The sequence below is a fragment of the Podarcis liolepis genome (genome assembly GCF_965112155.1).
Source record: "Podarcis liolepis genome assembly, chromosome: 5".
NCBI classification, from domain to species: Eukaryota; Metazoa; Chordata; class Lepidosauria; order Squamata; family Lacertidae; genus Podarcis; species Podarcis liolepis.
The window spans coordinates 37,037,612-37,057,531 of record NC_139556.1 but is presented as its reverse complement, the minus strand read 5'-3'; the positions used below and the strand labels follow the sequence as shown (position 1 = coordinate 37,057,531).

The window sequence follows — 19,920 nt, the reverse complement described above, 5'->3', positions numbered from 1 at the left end:
TTAATCTACTGACGTAAACAAACAGTTATTAACTTAGAGGTATATTAAGCACCATAGCCAGACGGATATGTGACTTAATGTAATTGGGTTAGTATTCCTAAATTGTAATTAAACTTGGCTCTTTTTTGCTAGTTTTCTAAAAGTTTGAGCTCAGTTTCTAAAATAAACTGTAGTAAGCTCTGTTATGTTACTGTTTTCATTGTGTGTGACTCTTTACATTAAAGAAAACATTAAGTAACATTTGTTTCTTCCTGATCTACCCCTGCCTTCATAGCCAGTACTGAAATGCACTTTAAAAAAGAAAAAGAAGGCATGTGTAAATTCTGTGTTTTGCACTTTGTGCTTCGGCACTAAAAATCAATTTTCACTAGGCAATACATATAGTGTCATCCGTGACGGTAACTAAAAGGCAGCATTAAAGGTGCATACACAGTGCAATGAAGAAATGGAGTGTTCTGCAATTAGCTAAAACTTTGAAAGCAGTGGCTCAGGATTGATGTGTTACTGCAGGTTTGCTGATACCATAATTTTATTAAATACATACCTTTTTAAAGAGCCATATTACACTGCCAACGTCATATCAGATTTTGATTTATAAAGTTGAGAGTCACTTTGTATACTTGTATATCATATAAAAGTATCATTTTTATCAGTAAGAGAACAGAGTTCTTTTGTACTAAAACCCCTTTTGATTGAGCAGTACTTCTACGGAAAGTGTTGATAAGCTATCAGTGCAATATTGCAAATGGCCTTCAAACAGCATTACAGAGATGGTGTTGCAGGTGCAATATAAAATCCAAATGTGAGGATAACAAGTGGCAGCTACAGTGAAATGTTGTAGTGTGACATTTTCTTTTCCAGAAGACTGTTCCGTTCAGTGCCCCTGCTTCCTTTAATAGTCACTATATTTTCTATTGCCACTAATCATGCTCAGTCTTCATTGGGCCATTGTGACTCCCACCCTTAGAGGCCCTGCTAAAGTTTTAGCACCTTATGTATTGCCCCCTGAGTTTGCAATATGTATATACTGAGGGATGAGGGACCTATGACTCTTCAGATTTCACTGGATTAAAACTCCCCTTATCCCTAGCTGTGGGCTATATGGTAAATACTGGCTCAAAATAATGATGGTATAAAGGCCCAAAACTACATGACTGTGGCAGACTGGAGGTCTGTAAATGGGCCCCTGCCAACTGCTTTTGTCCCTGCAATCCATCACCTGAAGTCTATTTCATTCTCTCTCACACACACACACTCTCTCTCTCACACACACAAACTGACAGTCCAGTACCAGAAGGTGGTCTACTAAAAGCTGTAGGGGAAAACCCAAGCAGAAGGGGAGGTTTAGTACATTTGCCCATTTAAATTGCAACTCAACTGCCTGTTGTCAGGTACAAAGGTAAGGGCTTTCTCTGTGGTGGCCCCACGACTTTGAAGTTCACTACCAGCAAAGCTGCTGCATTTCGGTTCCTCTGAAACGCCTTGAAGACCCAATTAATTATTTTCACTGGCATGTGTAGGTGTGATTCTCTGTGATGCTGCATTTTACTTCTTTAGTGGTCTTACAAAAATGCCGTGTTTTGCCTTAGGGCTGAATGTGTATTTGTTATCACTGGTTTTAGTAATGTGGGTTTATGGGAGGTTTTGTAATGTATTATATTTTATTATCATAAGAATTGTATTTTACCTGCTATTTTTCATGTGGTATTGAGTGATTTCAACTCGTAAAAGTGGCCTTTAAATAGTCTGAATAAATAAATAAAATACATAGATTTTAATCCTGAACAGGATAGGCCTGCTTTTAAAGCCGCAATTCTGCAGCAATCTCATCCAGTTTGGGATGTGATCTTCTGAAGAACTTTTTTGGCATCTTTAAAAATGACATGCAGATAATGATAATAACACAGTTAAATATTCATGCTTCTTACGTGGCCCTTGGTACTGAATTAGTTGCTCATTTCTCTCATACAGAACCGCAAAGTCAGAGAGACCCATAATCAAGATAAATGAATTTGTAAAAAGGCATAGAAATGACTGAGTAACCTATTTGCTGAGAAAATGACTTCTTATGATAATGTTGTTTTGGAAACATTTCTAAAGAGCCGCAAGATTTAAAGCAAAACAAGACTTTTTTTAATGGTTGAAAATATAATAAATCACTAAAGCATAATTCTCATTTGCAAGGTATATTAATGTGTGAATGGTTTACTTTACTGTAGAGACTGCTGGCAAATTGTGTAAAATGCATATTATTGTCCTTTCAGGGAAGATGTTCGGACAGCCAATGTTATCGCTGCTGAAGCCGTAACATGTCTTGTCATCGACAGAGAGTAAGTGTGCCATTTTTTACCCTATGATACCAATTATCTCAAACTGATCCTTATTGAAGTTGTGTGTATTGCCCTTCATCATACAAGTGATCACAGGATGACTTTTAATACAATACCGTATACACTTAGGTCCCGCTAGCCAAATGCTCTTTATATGAAAAATTCACTTATCCAAACATGAGGAATTAGTGCCCAAACTTCACTGTGCACATCGTAGATTCAGATACTCAAACAGCCACACCTTCACGTAGTACTGCAAAGAAATAAGCAGCCTTAAACAAGACTTCCTTTTTGTGCTTTACTGGTCCATGGCAGCGGTTTTGCCAAAGACTGTGGCGCAGTTTCCGGGCCGCCCTCAAGGGAAGCATCATGCAGAGTGTGTTACAATCTAATCATGAGGATACAGGAGCATGCACTACAGTGGAATGTTATTCTGATCCAGGAATGGCTGTAACTGATGAACCAGCCATAGCTGGTAAAAGACACGCCTTGCCACACAAAAGCACTTGGAGCTCATGACAGAGTACCCCCAAGAGTACCCCCTTCCTACATTGGGGGGGGCACTTTACTAACCCGGTATTGGCATAAGATACACAAATTAAGTTACAGTTGATATGTTTGGCAGTGACCACAGTTCTAGTAAAAGGACTCTGGGATTTGAAATGACTAACAAGGATAACTCCTATGTGGTCTCACAGATCCCCAATACTGTCATTCTTTCACTGTTGTTGTTGTTGTTAAAATTTGTTTACTACCCTTAATCCAAAGGTCCCAGGGCAGTTCACAACAGAAAAATTCAGCAGTTCCAAGCTTCCTGGAGATGTGAATATTTTTTTAAAACCAACAACAGAATAATTAGCATTTCTTTATCTTAATTCCTACATCAATATGAAGCAATTATTGGGTTGCTAAATGAGAGTTTTCATTTAAATTACAATATGTGGGATGTGCTCTTATTTCACTTTAATCAATCTATATAAATGATCCCCATACCCTTTTAATGAAATCCTCAAATTGAAATGCACTCAAAGGGATGGAGGGTGAAACATTAGATAGTAATGTTGAGAGAATACATGGAGTATGGAGTATGGTAAAAAGTTCTAGATTATTTTGTTACTTTTGAGCTCTATTGTGACCATAGATGTGTAAGGGGGGGTTAAATACATACATACATACATACATAGCTGCAAGAAGTTAATTTCACAATGTATTCTATTTATTGAAGTGTAAGAAAACACTGCTTCAAAGGAAATACATTGTTAATTTAACTTATGACCCACCGGAATTTCACTGGGGCTGTATCTGATATAAACAGATGGGGGCTGTTAGGAATTTGAACTAAATAGCTTCTGTGACACATTTACAAGAAAGGTTTCATGTTACATAAACCAGCCATTATGCTGCATAAATCCATAGGGAAAGATGGAAATTAATGAACCCAATTAGACACATTCGACAGATATTCATTGAGGAAAGCCGCTAAATAATTATTCACATTTTATTTGAACTACTCAGTACAAACATTTTGCAATTGGAACTTAATCATAATCAAAATAAATAGGTAGAATTAATCCAAAATTAGTCTTTAATCATTTGGTAATTATTTTTGATTCTTATGACAGCAGCTTAATATGCTTTTCTTTTACTACTGACAATGTCCTTGAAGTAGCAGGAGAGTGCATATATAACTCTAAACTTCTGGGACTCAAAGTTAATCCACTGCGTACCAGAGATTTCAACAATGTCGTGCAGCTGAGTGTGACTGCATTCATGCTATTTATAGTGGAATATGTACTTAGTTGTATTGTGACCCTGGAGAATCTGATTTTGCAGACAGCGTATCCATTTCCAACACTCAATTAATTATATACATGAAGCTAAGTGGAGAAACTCGTTGTAGATTATGGGAAACCTATTAGGCTTTGTAAAAAAATAAAGAAATAAAGTACATGCTTGAAGTCTCCTTTAATAGCTTACGTCAATGCTTTCTTCCCTCACACATTATTCAAGTTTCATATAGAGGATGTAGTCCTGAAACCATTAATCATCATCATCATCTTGCTTATGTCCCTTAAAATCAATGATGTCAAACTTACATATTTTATTGTGGGTGTCAGAGCTCCCTTGATGTAAATGAATATTCTCTTATTAGTGTATGAAGGTCACTGCCACAAGAATATGACAAAGTTAGATGGCTTTAAAAGGAGGAGTAGACAAATACATGGAGTTTAGGTCCATCAATGACCACGTCATAGTGGCTATATGGTATCACCACGTTCAAAGGTAGTATGCCACTGAATGTCATTCAAATGTAGGATGCTGTCATATCATTGGTCTATCTGGCTCAGTATTGTCTACAGGTACTGGCAGTAGCTCACCAGAATTTGGGAAGATCTTGGATTTTCTGCATGCAAAGCAGATGCTTTATTAAGCCACATCTCTTCCCCCAAATTGCTGGGCTACAACAACAGCAGAGGGTTATTTTCTTTAAGAATTGTCTCTGGGTTTCTCAGAGGAATCTTGTTGTCCACCACCACAAGAAACGGGTTGCTGGACTTAATAGGCTTTCGATCTAATCCAGAGGAGCTGCTCTTGTATTCTTAAATTCTATTCAATTCCGTGAAGGTGGCGGCTCATTAGGAACAAAGGGAGTGGCTCCACAGAACTATCCCTAGCTTTGTAGTGAATGAAATCTGCTCTCACAAGACCACTGAATTTGAAAATTTGAGTGCCACCCCAGAGAGAGTTAATCACAGGTAACAGAGAATCTAAATCCCTTGGATTCCAATTTAACCAGGCTTGCAAAATTTTCACACTTGAGTATTTAATCACATTTGAGCCTCTCCTGTATAATCCCATGAAATGGTTAAATCTGAACAGAAAGCATAAAGAAGGTTTTTGTTATGAGAATTACCATTTACCCATACCTGCACTGAAAGGTCAGCAGATTGGGTCTTGGCTCTGCCCACAGCTCAAAGGCAGCTTTTGGGGATGCAGGGCTCCCAGAATTCAGTTTGCTCATGCCTTTGTTGAGTGCAGCCAAATCTCCATTTGTCCCATTCTTTGCTCTCTCCTTGTGTGTTTTTAATATACATACCTTGTCTTGCCCCTTAAATTGCTGTTTTTAATTCAGTAGCTTGTTCTTCTTCTGTTCTGCTGGTCCACAAGCTCCTTCTCTGGTGTTTTTTCCTCGGTTCCTTCTCTCTTTGTCTTTTCCTGTCAAGATTAAAAAAAGGGAGTTAGATCAGCTTGCCAGCAGCATTTACAATTTCTGCCTTCACTAGGCAAGAAAGTTGTTACCTCATACCACACAGATAAGCAGGTAGCCAGAAAAGACTTGGTGGCAAGCATTCCCTGGGGTGGGAAATTGCAGGGAGACCCCTTTCTTTATTGCTAAGGCACCTGTTGCCTCAGACCACTTTTGATTTTTCTCCTCCACCTTTTCAGTCAATAGAAGCCATGCTTATACAGAGTAAGCAGGCTGTCTGGGGACATCTTCCTTCAGGAACCCTGCTCCTGGCCAGTGGCATAGCATGGGTTGCCATCACCTGGGACAAAGAAAATTTCCACTCTCAACACCCTCCAGACTTATAGGTTCCTGGTAAACTTCAAGAAGAGCCAATCCAAACAATCAGCTAGTCTACCTGAAAACCCTGCTGGGCACCTCCAGAGCCCCAACTTCTCTTCCTCCAGAACAAGTAGCAAAGATCAGCTCAGAGGTTTGGACCTTCATCAAATCCAAGAAAGAGGATCTCATGTCTATTGCATGGGTTCTATTTCTGTGCATCTCAGTGACACACATCACTGTAGGCAAAGCACCACCCCTCCATTGGGCTCTACTGCCCTACCAGTAGACATCACATCAAGCAGACACCTGCACGTCAAACTCTCCAAACACCTCTGCCGAGCCTTGTGATCCAACCAACAGATGGGTTCTCCTTTCCACGATCGTGACTTTTGAGGCAAATAAGTGCCTGTTCTGAAGTACAGCTCCATGTTTAAACATTAGGAAATTGAAGGATAAAAATATTGTGGCACCAAAAAAGAAAAAGAAAAGGTTATCTGAAACCAACCCTATGTTAACAACAGATGTATGAGCAGATAGGTTAGGACTTAAAATAGCTTGGTCTAGGGCAGCTGGTATAATATAATACTAATGGATTTACCGAGTATTCCCAACATCAATTCTCTGAATTTGTTGTTCTGGTTCTTTTTTATGTTTTTTTTAAAGAGAGCCTCATTAGTGCTGACAGAATACTGGTGATATGAAGTGAAACACCATGCTGAGAATAGCTTACAGGATTAAAGGAAATATGCCAGTAAAGTATTTGCAGCAATTTCCCATTTTATCCACTATCCAAATGAGTATATGTGTTGAAGTCCAAAGTAACAACAAAATAGACAATTGAAAAGTAAATAAAAACACAAGAAGAGCCTTGCTGGATCAGATGAAACATCCATCTTCACCCTAGGACTGTGCTGAACATTCTTTTGGGAATATTTTTGGCACATTTGTGAGGGTGTGGGCAGGGCAAAAAAACACAATGGCATGAAAACATTTGAGCAGTGACTTATTGTTATAAGTAATCCAGTGTTTCTCAAACTTGGGTCCCCAGCTGCTGTTGGACTACAACTCCCATCATCCCTAGCTAGCAGAGCCAATGGTCAGGGATGATGGGAGTTGTGGTCCAGCGGAATTTAAGAAACACTGTAATCTATGAGTCACCAGCAGGGGCTTCTCCCCCCCCCTGCACTTTTTATAGATTTTTATAGATTTTATCAGCATAGGCAAGTGGTGGCCATGATCACCCCCATTTCCAGGGCATTGTCACCACAGCGCCTCTGAGGAAGAAATTCATAGTTTCATTTACAGATAGAGGAAAACACGATTGTCTCCTGTTCCATACAGTAGTAGTAGTAGTAGTAGTAGTAGTAGTAGTAGTAGGATGGTGGGCTTGGCGATGCCTCCTCCTGCTATGCACTCTAAAGGATGCTACAATGTGATGTAGATTTCTTCCTCAGATGCTTTGCAGGGAAAAATGGACCCAGATGGGGCAGATCACTGCCACCACTTTCCCACAAAGGCAAACCCTTCAGTAGAAACACCTCCAGTCTCCCAGAATTCTAAAACTAAGTTCCTCGCTCATCTCCCACTCCTGAAAATCACAGCAATTTCTTTAGTGCTTTCTCAAATGTGCAGAAACTGAGTTTCCATCTCTACAGCCTGAGAACAAGGCTTCAGAGATGGTGAGCCACTTTCAGGCCAGTCCTACCTTTCCCAACAGATAATTGCTGGAAGCCAATAAGCAGGATATGAAGGCGACAGCCTGCTTGCATTGTTTTTTCTCCAGCAATGGGTGTTCAGAGATGCACCCCCTCTAAGCACAGAAACAGTGTTCTCTGAATATGAATTATCATCTTCCACAGACAAAACATAGCAATCCCAACTCCCCACTGCCACCACTGGGGCTCTGGAGAGCAGCAGAACAACCACCGTATCTGCATCATGGTGTCAGAGGTTGAGAGTAAGGTGAGGCAGGCAGATTGGGCCTGACCCTGCACCAACTCCAGGCTGAGGATGCTGTTTCCAAAGCCACAATCAAATTCATAGCAAAACCCTTTGGAGTAGATGTTACAACTTTTGTTGTCCTTTCAAATTAAAAGGAGCATCTACCATTATCTAGCTTTACATCACTTTACCAAACGATCTGACTAATTTTATAGAAACCTACTTGCTGCATCTACTTTCAGTACCATTTATTCCTGTCAGTTTTATACTCTCTTGGTCACGGAGCACTTACATCTGGTGATTGTTATAATACCAAACACATTTTATTTATGCAGTATGGGTTTCAGTCATGGTTTAGATTTCAAATACTTCTTTATTTTTATGGACTGACTGTGGCTCAGTTCAGTCTCTTTGGATAAATTATTTTTTCCTCAGGCTTTTTGAAGAGTGTGTGTAAAAAAGGAGTGACTATAGAATCTAGTTTATCTGTATTTCAGGTCAGTCACCCCAAGCAGATTTTTATTTTTATTTTCTACTTCAGCCCATAGCTGTTTCCTAAAGGCTCTTTCAAAAATCCTAACCCCAGCAGTCAGTGCATTGTCACATCACAAAATGCCTGTTGATCAGGGATGGCCAAATTCTGTAATCTTGTGGGCCATGCTACTCTCCAGACAGTGGTCTCAAGAGCAGCCAGCTCCGTAATAAAGTTGGCACTATTTAGCAGTAAATATTCAACAGTTGCTGGAATGAGTTTGTGGCCTGAAACAGCTAGAGTTGTTCTGTGGGTATTCACAGCTAAATCCTTATGAAAAGATTAAAAAACCTGCATATGATAAATATAAAAGTAGAAGAGAATTAAATATTGAGCCAAGTATACATGCTTGGGGCAGTATGAGGGAAACAAATATTGATTTGCCCAACCCCATGCAGTTAAGACTTGTTTTGTTGTTTTCCAGTGTCTCAAATAGGAAACTTCTATGGTTGCATGCTCAGACTATGCAGTTCCCACCCCCAGCCCCCACCTCTCCAGTTGAACAGTAAATAAAGGACACAACACAGCTTGAATGGGCTCAGATCAGGTCACAACTTTATTAACAACAAATGAAAGAGGTTTGGCATAGGCTTTGGATAACCATTTACATCCAGTCCACCTGCTGGAAATGACGTCAAGGGTCAATCTGGCAATGGGGGTTCCTGTGACTTACATCAAATGGGGGGACCCCCATGGGGGTTTCTGCCTTGAGGAGTGCTGAGGTCCAATCCCCCGCCTGGGCATACAGACAGAAGCAGCTCCTCCCAGACTCCTTTAACTGAATACCCTAGATTTGGGGAGGGGCAGGCAGAAACTACAACCTCCCCCAACCAAGACAAATGTTTGCCCAATGCCTAAACTGCCAAAGTTGTGACGATTGGTATGAGGTGGGCAAAAACACCAGGCTGGAGCCAATTTGCCTAGTAGACAAATTTTCTGCTCAGGCCTGAACATGGCGACCACCAATACCATAGCAAGGTCTGAGACAGCATGAAAGGAGGTGGGTGGGTGGGAGTGTTGGCTATTTGCAGTTTAGTAGCGCTGCAGAGAGCTTGCTGGGGAGACCATGCATAACAAGGAACTCAAAATAACTTTAACAAGGTTTTAATAACAAAAACTCATTTTACACTAACGATAACAACAAGCATGACTCAACCACCAACCCATCCCCAAGGTACTGAGCTAGGTGCTGCTCTTTATATACTATACCCAATTGCTCACACAGCTTAAGTAACACAACTTGCCCTAGCCCTTAAAGACATACACATCTTGTGAAACAATAATGAACCTTCACATTTAAAGAGACCATTCAACAGGGAGATCCAATAAAAAACAAGGTGCTAGGACAGGGCCGCCTTAAATCTCCTGGGAGTGGACCTGAAAGGAGCCTACCTGCTCCATCAGGCCCTCCCCCTGGGACAGCTCTGCCTCCAAGCCTGCCTGTCATTGGCCAATTTGCAGGCAGGCTTGGATCCAAGACACCAGCCAGCAAGGTGAGCTCTAAGCTGTCCCATGCCAGCAGGGCAATCCTCAGATGCCAAAGTCCTCATCAGGTCTCAGTGCCAGGAGGCATTGCCAGCCTGCAATGCGGCTGCACCCAAGGTGGGTAAGCAGACTGGTCTAATTAATATGTATACACAATGTTAAGAGCAAAAGCTGTTGAGCTGCATTTCATTTTTTGCACATGAGAAGGAGGTTTCACCTTCACCACGTCTATAACCGTGTTTCATTTTGCTGTGAACTGAATTATGGTATCACAGTCTTCCCCAAGTAACTTATTGTTTCTTCGTTTAAGATATTTAGTTGACTCTGCAGGATGGTATATTAAAATAATAGAATTCTTCAGCTTTTATTACCCCAGGCAGTAGGAAGTTTGAGCAACATTTGCCAGGGCATTGTCCTTTGGAGAAAAGATCATTGGAGTTGTTTGGTGAATTTGTGAAAATATATTTGTTGTTAGAAGTCTAAAGCTGAGAAGGAATGGTAGAGAAGGAACAGCCAGCTTAGACTGATGGATTCCCAAGACAGAATCCAAGCCCAACGAACTCAGAAAACTCCTGACTGCTTCTGCCCAAAGCCCCAAACATCTGAAAAACCCAGTTCAAAACTACTTACAGTTCCCTTAGACTCACATTTGAAGTCTCTGACTGTAATCAATTTTATCTGCTTTCACTACCGCAGTTTGCATCACTGAAGGATGGTTGCCAAGCTCTTGAAATCAGCCGTTTTGGTACCAGCAGTTTTTAGGAGGTCTGGAGCCACAGCCCAGCACAACCATTGTTGAATCAAATTAGGCACATAGCAAGAAAAATAGGAAAGAATGAGAGTGGCTGGGGAAACCCAGCCAGATGGGCGGGGTATAAATAGTAAAAATCATCATCATCATCATCATCTTGTATATCTGGCAACTAGCCAAAGAGCAAATAAAAATAAAAGTGGACATGCCATATTTCCCCACACCCCTATTTATTGGCAATTGTGCACTGAAATGCAGATTGGTTTTTTTTAGTGCTTAGGGGATATCTATAAGTTTAAATTTCAGCACACCATTTTGGCATAGTGTGTTTGCTATTGTTGCTTCTTAATTGTGCCCCCTTTTGACTGATTTTTATATTTGAATGATGGGACCTTCAACAGAATACTGCAGTATGTTTCCTGCTAGAAGGAGTATTCATATTTAGGATTCCTCCTCCTCCTCAACAAAGTAATAATAATAAACAAATAAGGATAAGAATGTTAGCCCCACCCCTGAGACTATTCCAGTGAAACTATCCAACCTCCCAAACACCTCTTGCGATGATTTGTACAAATTCTACAAAAACTTTCCATATCTCCTCAAAATCATTTTCCTGCATATTTAGCCATGTCTTTCTCCAAGATATTTAAGGGGATAAAGCAGGGCATTCCATCCCTGACCCCAGTTTTTCATTTTCATTTTCCAAATGGAAAAGGAATGTTGATACTCGCCCCTTTTTCCAGCCTTATTTAATGCCTGTGTTTGCTATTAGAGGGAGTGATTAAAGAATGAGGAAAAAGTGGAGCTGTTAATAGCAGAAAAATATGTTATCCCTATGTTGGGAATGCACATGTCATACCTTATCATGAAATCAAGCTGGAATGTTTGTCCTCTTGTTCAACGCATCATCTGCATAATTGCTTGACTAGGTTTCTTTCTTTTATTACCGCCTCTGAGTAACAGGAACGAGTAAAAATGTGCTGATTGCTGCATTGCATGTTCTCAGGCTTATCATAGTTACAAATTTGCCATTTGCTCAAAGTACCTTTCTAAATTTTTAATGTGATTGCTGTACCATCTCTATAAATCCAGCTAAGTAACTACATCTTCTGCTATCAGATAAAACAGGAATAGTGGCTTCACACTGGGTGAAGGAAAAATGAATTTTGGTAGATTTGGTTTCCTGTGCGCACACCATGCATTTAAAGCACATTTAAAGCATGTGGACTTCCACCAAAGAATGCTGGTAACTGTAGTTCACACGACACACCTACACACTGCAGCTGACACACTAACGTGTCACGACACATAGTTTGGAAAGCTCTGCTATAGATATTGTAATTTTGAGGATTGTTCAGACCCTGCCAGCAGCTCCCAGCCATTTGCCAGACCCATATCTATCAATCAGACTGTTGGAATTGATGGCATTTAGACATAGCATTGTACTGAACTGGCCCAGAATGTTACTACAGCTGGCCAACCTATGAATGCTACTCTATTCACATGACTGGTGTCATGTCAGAGAAAGAGACTTTGCAGATGATCTACTTCCATGATTTTTTAAAAAAATGCAGTTTTTCTACTTTTGGGTAGAATTTGGGAGCTCCCAACTCTAGTCCCTGCTGCCTCTAATTAATGGGTTTCAGCTACAAACTTTGGAACTTTGCAGAGTTCTGCCAGATGGACTGGACATTACTTAGCTAGATAAACCAAGAGCCTGAGTAAAAGGAAGCTCCATAATATAACCTGAAGCATTCCCTCAACTCATCATTCCCTCAACTCAAGTACTCATGCACCATTAATTCTACAAGAAAACTGGATGCAGTACTGTCTCCACCAGCTTACTGTTGCATCCCATAAAATATCTATCTAGCTATGGAATTTCTGAAATAAGTGTGCTGCAAGATTTAACTGGTGCCTGGACTGAGAATGGAGATCTGAAATCAAAGTCAGAGCTTGACACAAAGATTTTCCAAGCTGCAGTTCTTATAGCTCACCAGATGGAGCAGCCACTCACAGGTTCTATCCATGCCCCCTTCTGAAATTAGGGTCATCATAGCTTTTAAATCAGGCATAGGCAAACTCAGCCCTCCAGATGTTTTGGGACTACAACTCCCATCATCCCTAGCTAACAGGACCAGTGGTCAGGGATGATGGGAGTTGTAGTCCCAAAACATCTGGAGGGCTGGGTTTGCCTATGCCTGTTTTAAATATTTAACAAAAGTATTTTATTGCAGTACACTAGTGTATTCCAGCAGACGGTATGAAAAGCACTAATCCAAGCAACATTGCCCTGGATAGGCAATTCCTTCATTTTCCTTCCCCTGTTCAGGCATTACGCCACCTTTTTTCCTCAGCTGATTGGCAAGGCAACATGTCTTTCCAGTTGGCATGGAGGAACTTTAGCCCTGGAAAACATGTGCATTAAATGTTACAATTTATTTCTGTAAGTGCAAAAACAAGTAGGTGCAGCTGAGTATGTGCAAAATGTTTCTCTCTTCAAAATATTTTTGGTTTGTGATGCCTTAGAGATGAATCCCATCATATTTTTAATGTTAAATGATTGCAAATTAAATTAAAATTTGTGCTTATCTCAACCATATATTTTAATGAAACACATATGCCATAGTCTCCATTATTCTGGAAATGTTATTTGATGTATGACTTAAAAGTGCCAAAATATACATGTTGTTAATTAGTCAAGGATGCTGATGTGCTGTGATTTAGGGGGAGCTCCACCCCCTTCAGTGTGAGAGAAGGATTCATATTTACCTTTGAGAGAGGGCCCCGTATTTTCTTTGCTCTTCCTCTCTTTATTTTTGATGTTATTTTGTTTTGTTTTAAATTTTTTTAGATTAGATTGTTTTTTATTCTATTTTACGATGAAAAGTTTCAATACAATTTATGGGGTGGGGGAAAACCTCCCATGTTTGTGTGTGTAGATACCTTTAAAAAAAGAAGAAGAATGACAGGTAAAGTCGAAAGCACAAATGAGTGGCTGGAGGGGATTATGAGGAATCATATAATTCTGCATGTCAAAAACTGTGAAATCATTTTGCTATGGGTTTGTTATGTTTAATAGTATGTTTATCTCGTATTTTACAACTGAATAAAAAACCGAGCCAAAGCAGCAACCTTTTTAATTATTAGTTCAGAGAGTTATTAATTTAGAAAGTTGCTGAAGTTTAATTTAGTTTCTTATATTTGCTTCGGGCAGTTACCACTACCAAATAATTAATTAATGGTTTGTATTTGTTGTTGTTATGATCAGCTTAATGCTCCGTATCTCATTTCTCAAGGTGATACTTTAAGAATTGACTTTACTGGCCCATGTCCTTAATATTTCTGCATTCCTGTTGAAGTTCAAAAAATGTGAAAGTTAAATACATATTAATGTTCACCCTGCCAAGAATTGATTTCCCCAATACTCTTTATTTTTAAAATACCATTTTAGTTGGTTATAACATATAACCCTCCTATAACCTTCCATTTCAAAGGAGAATTGAACTTTGGCCATGTTGCTCCTGTATTAGCAGGCAGCTTGTTCTTCTTTCATTGATATACTAATGTGAGGACATAAGAAGATCAGGCTAATGGCCCATCTAGTCCAGCATCCTGTTTTCGTAGTGGCCAACCAAATGCCTGGGGAAAACCCACAAGAAGGATTTGAGCACAAGAGCACTGTCCCCTCCTGTGATTTCCAGCAACTGGCACCCAGAAGCATTCCTGCGTCCAACTGTGGAGGCAGTGCACAGACATCATGGCTAATAACCATTGAAAGCCGTCCTCCATGATTTTTTTCTAAACCATTCTTTAAAGCCATCTGGATTGGTGCCCCTCACTGCCTCTGGAGGGAGTGCTCTCCAACACTAGGAGCAAGGTCTTCGTAGTATCAGATAAATAGTGCTGATTTTGTCAAAAACATATCCATTGTCTGCTTTGATGAGCAAGTATTCTGGCGGTTAAAAGCCAATACACTGGCTGTCCCCCCCCCCCCAAAAAAATCTCAAATAAGTAATCACTAAGATCCACCCCATATTGAGCATCCCATTTTTATCTACTTAATTGTTGGTTTTCTCCGGAATGGGGCACTTATATTTGTTGCTGCTCATTAAAGACAGATAATTCTTCTGTTGCCTGTTACCACAAAAGCAAATTTGGTTCTTCTTTGTACTTTGTACTTCATCTTTCAGTCCTTCTTAACAATAAGTTGAAGCCTCTGGCAGGCCCACAAAGGTTTTTAAGAAGGCAAGGCAACTAGACTTGATTACTGGCAACAAACAGGACCAGTATAGAATTGCAACCTCTATTATATTCCATTCCCCCCCCCCCGCACCATGATGTTTTAGAAGTTTCTTGAAAGGAAGATGTAATTAATGAGTGATATTTTTTTAACGGTGTTTTTATTATACTCGAATATTTTTCTTTAATATGTGCCTTTTACTTTGCAGCTCTTTCAAACATCTGATTGGAGGCCTGGATGATGTTTCCAATAAAGCATATGAGGATGCCGAAGCAAAAGCAAAGTAAGTGTCAGTCAATGGTTCTTTTATATACTTTCTTTCAATATACTTGCCTTTGTGCTTCTTTATTTAAAAGAAAGGGGAGGGGGAACCAAATTAAAATATTTCTGAAAACAGTCCTTTAGTGTTGTAAAAGAAAACTCCTAAAAATATAAAATTAAAGAAATGTGATCAGTACCAATGTATATACAGTGGTACCTCGGGTTAAGAACTTAATTTGTTCTGGAGGTCCGTTCTTAACCTGAAACTGTTCTTAACCTGAGGTACCACTTTAGCTATTGGCGCGTCCCGCTGCCGCCGCACCACTGGCATGTGATTTCTGTTCACATCCTGAGGTAAAGTTCTTAACCCGAGGTACTATTTCTGGGTAAGCAGAGTCTGTAACCTGAAGCATCTGTAACCCAAGGTACCACTGTAAAAAATTTTACCGTATTCCAAAAGTATAACTATGTTGCACAGTATTTCTTTGAGACAATAAATAAAAGATCAACAAGTCAAAAAAAATGTGTGGCTCTCAAGTAGTGCAGACCTGGGCTGGCTCCTATAGCAGCAATTATTCCCATTGCTTGTCCTGCCAAAGAGGAGTGGTGACACAAGGAGATATGGGCCTGGGATGGGCTGGAAGGAGGCAGGCAGTTGCCCTTCTGGCCTAAGACATGGAGAAGATGAGCTGGTAGATTCACTCTTAACACCAAAGCAAGGCAGCTACATCCCAGGATCGGCTGAGTGATCACATTGCAGCAGCAATTGCAACTTCTGGATTGCTTGGTCCTGCACATAGAAAGGAGAGGACAACAGAGAGGAGGACAGCCTGCTTTCTCCCTTTACACCATCCTTTTCACCCCTAGTTGATAAACCCAACTCTCCCCACATCAGGAATTATTATACAAACTGCAGGTAAAAATAACTAGCAGGTTAGAAAGGTTGGTTTGACAGACTAGCTAGTGCTTCAGTCAACATTCATATTAAGAAAGGAATAATATTCCCACCAGCAGACTAGCTGGAATCACGACACCGACAACTTGGGAATATGTTCTCAACTCCTCAGAAATCTGTATATAATAGTACACATTCCAACAAATTGATGATAAGGGCTGCTATAATTGCGACTTAGACATTCTCCTGCCTGAACGATCTTAATAGAAAGTCTTACAAGTGTGCATTATAGTTTAATCTTCTCTGTGAAACCAGAAATGACTTCTATTATTTTTTATTATTTTTTTGCAATAAAACGAGCAGAATTCAAGGTTCTTGAGAGGCACAAATTGAAAGGTGCCTAAACAGTATAAAGTTTAAGTGGTAACTTGTTATTGTCATATTTACAACTACTCTAGGGTATTGTTGAACAATCTGTAAGAGAGCCTAGTATGTTTTTGACCCTGATGGTAAGTCAGAACATTATAGATGTCTAGCAAGCTCCAGCGGTAGCCAGCAGAGGAACCTGACACAGGGCATTAATTTTTAGGGTGGTGGCAGAGCTGAGGCATTCATAGATCTGCTGAATCATTTCCCAGGGGGGGCCTGATTTGGGCCTCTGCAACGCCAACCTGGAGCTATTGCTGCAAAAAATTATCTCCCAATGTTCCATCCTGGTTGACAGGAGCTGGCAGGGCTGAGGATGCTATGGATAATCTCCTTTCCGCTCTTCCCAGGCCCCTCTTAAGACTGCTCTGCCCATCCTTTTCTTGCATGTCTATGCAATCCTAAAGTGGCTGAATTAAGTGGTCTTTGACTTTGTTAAGCTGAAGGTATCACTGCTTCATACATCTAGAAGTTACAAAGCACAACAACTTTTCAGAAAATATATTAGTCAAATACCACACGCAGATTTGCTAGGCTTGTTGAAAGTATCCATATGGAATACGTTGTACCTAACAGAAGCCATACTGAAACCTGCTTCATAAAGGTGTTCTGTTCAACAGTTCCTTCATCTGGCAGAGCTCCTATAAGATGGTTTTTCATGTTGCTCTAATTGACTTCAACTAATTGCCTTTCAAGGGAATATATTTCAAGTATCAGGCTGTGAATTGACAGCAGGAGATACAGTTCTGTGTAAGCAAGGTGCACGCTTGCTAATAAGATAAGTGGCAGAATATTATTCTTTTCTGTCAGTTTGCACTGGAAAATATCACATTATTGAGCACCGATCATAGTGACTTTGAGGAATGTTTAAGTTACTTATTTATATATAGAAAGCTGACTCAGTGATTGATTCCTGGCCACAATGTGTGCAATTCAAAGATTTATCACATCTGAGGTGCCTTCTAGTTTGCTCTATAAAAGAATATAAACCCCAATGTGCCCAGGTATTTCACATTGTGCAGTGTTATCTTTCTTGGAGAAGGGAATGGAGAATTCCCCTCACACAGAAATTTCATTGTTTACATTTGAACTGCTGGATTGCAACCAGTGGCTTTATTTTGGCCTCTCCTACTAGTGGCAATGACAGAGAAAAATACTAGATGGGGGGTGGTGCGGGTACACAAACAGGACGAAGTGAATTTTGGGGAACCAGCTTGTGAAATGTATCTTTCCGTCAAGTAACCAGAAGGATTCATCACTTGCAGGGACATAGGCTACTTGTTTGGCAGCACCTATGTCCGAATCCCATGCATGTTGCTGTCTCCTTTTCCCAGCACCAGATCAATTTTAATCTATCATGCTGAATAATTCTCAGCCAATGAGCATTGGCTAGTTATCTTGTAGATATCAATAATATCACTGCACTTGGTTGTTGTCAGCCTGAGCTACTATTAGTAGCTTCGGATAAGGCGGCGTTGCAAAGCAACATGATGTGTGCAACGGAACGCAGACTTTTGATATCACTCATTTGGGGATGTGCAACAGAGATGTGGGAGCAGATTGTGCATTTCCCAGTTAGTGGGAATATATAGTGATATATATATCAGATAAAACAGTGTCTTAAGTAAGCTTAAAGTGTTTGTGATTCTTTTTCCACAACACTATTGCATATAACCTGCTATGAGTAATGAAAATATTTTTGCCATGTTTGGATGTCGCTCTAAACCATACTGTAAAAAAGGTAAAGGATCCCTGACAGTTAAGTCCAGTCGCAGACGACTCTAGGGTTGCGGCTCTCATCTCGCTTTACAGTTTTTCCAGGTCATGTGGCCAGCATGACTAAGCCGCTTCTGGTGCAACGGAACACTGAAACCAGAGCAGCGCACGGAAACGCCGTTTACCTTCCTGCCAGAGCAGTACCTATTTATCTACTTGCACTTTTTTTTGGCATGCTTTTGAACTGCTAGGTTGGCAGGTGCTGGGACTGAGCAACGGGAGCTCACCCTGTTGCAGGGATTCGAACCACCGACCTTCTGATTGGCAAGCCCAAGAGGCTCAGTGGTTTAGACCACAGCGCCACCCGCGTCCCTAAACCATACTGTAGTGCAGTGTAAATGAGCTGGAATGAGCTGCAGCAAGCCTTGGGCACTTGTACTCCCCTCTCCCCTGATATAGCTGCGAGGAGCTCAAAAGCTGTTGCTTTCATTTTTACTTAACCACAGCTTGTCGTGTCTGAACTGACAAACTGGTTAACGTTAACTGTTTTTCTCTGAAACAAGCACAGTTGAAACCGTGGCTTTGTGTGATGTCTGAATGCAGCCTTTGTGCTGGCAGTGCTCTAGAAAACTTTTCTTTCTTCCTATAGACAAGCAGCCACAAGGGCATGCCTTTCAGTACCATGTTATCTTAGTTATAGTATAGTCATAAATACTGTCAGCCTGGTAAATACATATATAAATCTTCTCTAATGTACAAATCCTACATATGAGTAGAATTCCAGCTGTAACATCAAGTAAACAATGAATGACATCCTGTGATGCACAACTGTAATTTGTTTGCACAGCAGAACATCTCTGCTCACCCTGCAGCTCATTGTGTCCCCTCAAAACCTCTGCAGGATCCCCCCAACCCTCCAGAGCAGGGGTTTTTTTTGAACAGGGGCAGCTTCCAGGGGTGGCAAAAGAAAGGAGAAATCCTACTGAGTGAACAGAGACCCACTTGCACTATGGTGAATTTCACCCAGCTACTTACATTTAAATACAGATATAAAATAAACAAAAATTACAGTGCTTCAGTATATCATAAACAGACATTTCAAAGCAATTCCTTCATAAATTCTGCTTCGAACATCAATATTAATATCATGTTGCAAAAAAAAATGTGGTAGTGCCAAAAGAACAAGAATCTACACGTTTTCCTTTAAATATTCTTGAGTTCTCAAAAAGAAAAAGCATTGTTTTATTGATGGCTTAATTATACTGCACATGAAATAAGTCTGGAAAAGAACTCCTATCAACTTAAATGAATTACAGATGGCAACACTACAAAAAATAATTTCCAACCCTATTTTCGCTCTGCATTTTAGATTAGGACTTAATTCTTGTTGCCTATCTGTGAAGCAAATTCCATATGCAACAGCTGAAGAAAGCAGTTGACTCATTGCCAGCAAAAGTCTGCTTTTTTAATGTTTAATTTGCTTCCTAAGTTAGGGAATATCTAAATCTTTATTATTTGGTCTCCTGTCTTTCCTTCAAGACACTTGGTTTGGCATACATATGTATTTTTTATCCCATTTTCCCTCACAGCAGACAGGCCCAGTTCTGATTTGGGGAGAGGGGTGAGCAAATGGCTTTGTGGGAGCCTCAACACACCCTGGGAGCTTACCAGATAAAGATGTGCTGATGAACCTGTTTAGTTTTTGAAAACTAAATATTTTAAAGGCCCATTGTTTAGTGGAGAAGAACCGGGCTGGGTGGCTGTAGCACTCA

The 19,920-nt window shown here is 40.3% G+C and overlaps 1 protein-coding gene across 3 annotated transcripts in view; it reads left to right on the top strand.

The window, feature by feature from the left end:
- PRKG1 (protein kinase cGMP-dependent 1) overlaps positions 1-19,920 on the top strand; it is a 634,135-nt gene that overhangs the window by 546,518 nt on the left and 67,697 nt on the right. For all 3 annotated transcript variants that reach the window (XM_083503064.1, XM_083503065.1, XM_083503066.1), the window contains 2 exons: positions 2,265-2,330; positions 15,059-15,133. In XM_083503064.1, the coding sequence (XP_083359190.1) occupies positions 2,265-2,330; positions 15,059-15,133 (141 nt within the window). The remainder of the gene's footprint in view (positions 1-2,264; positions 2,331-15,058; positions 15,134-19,920) is intronic.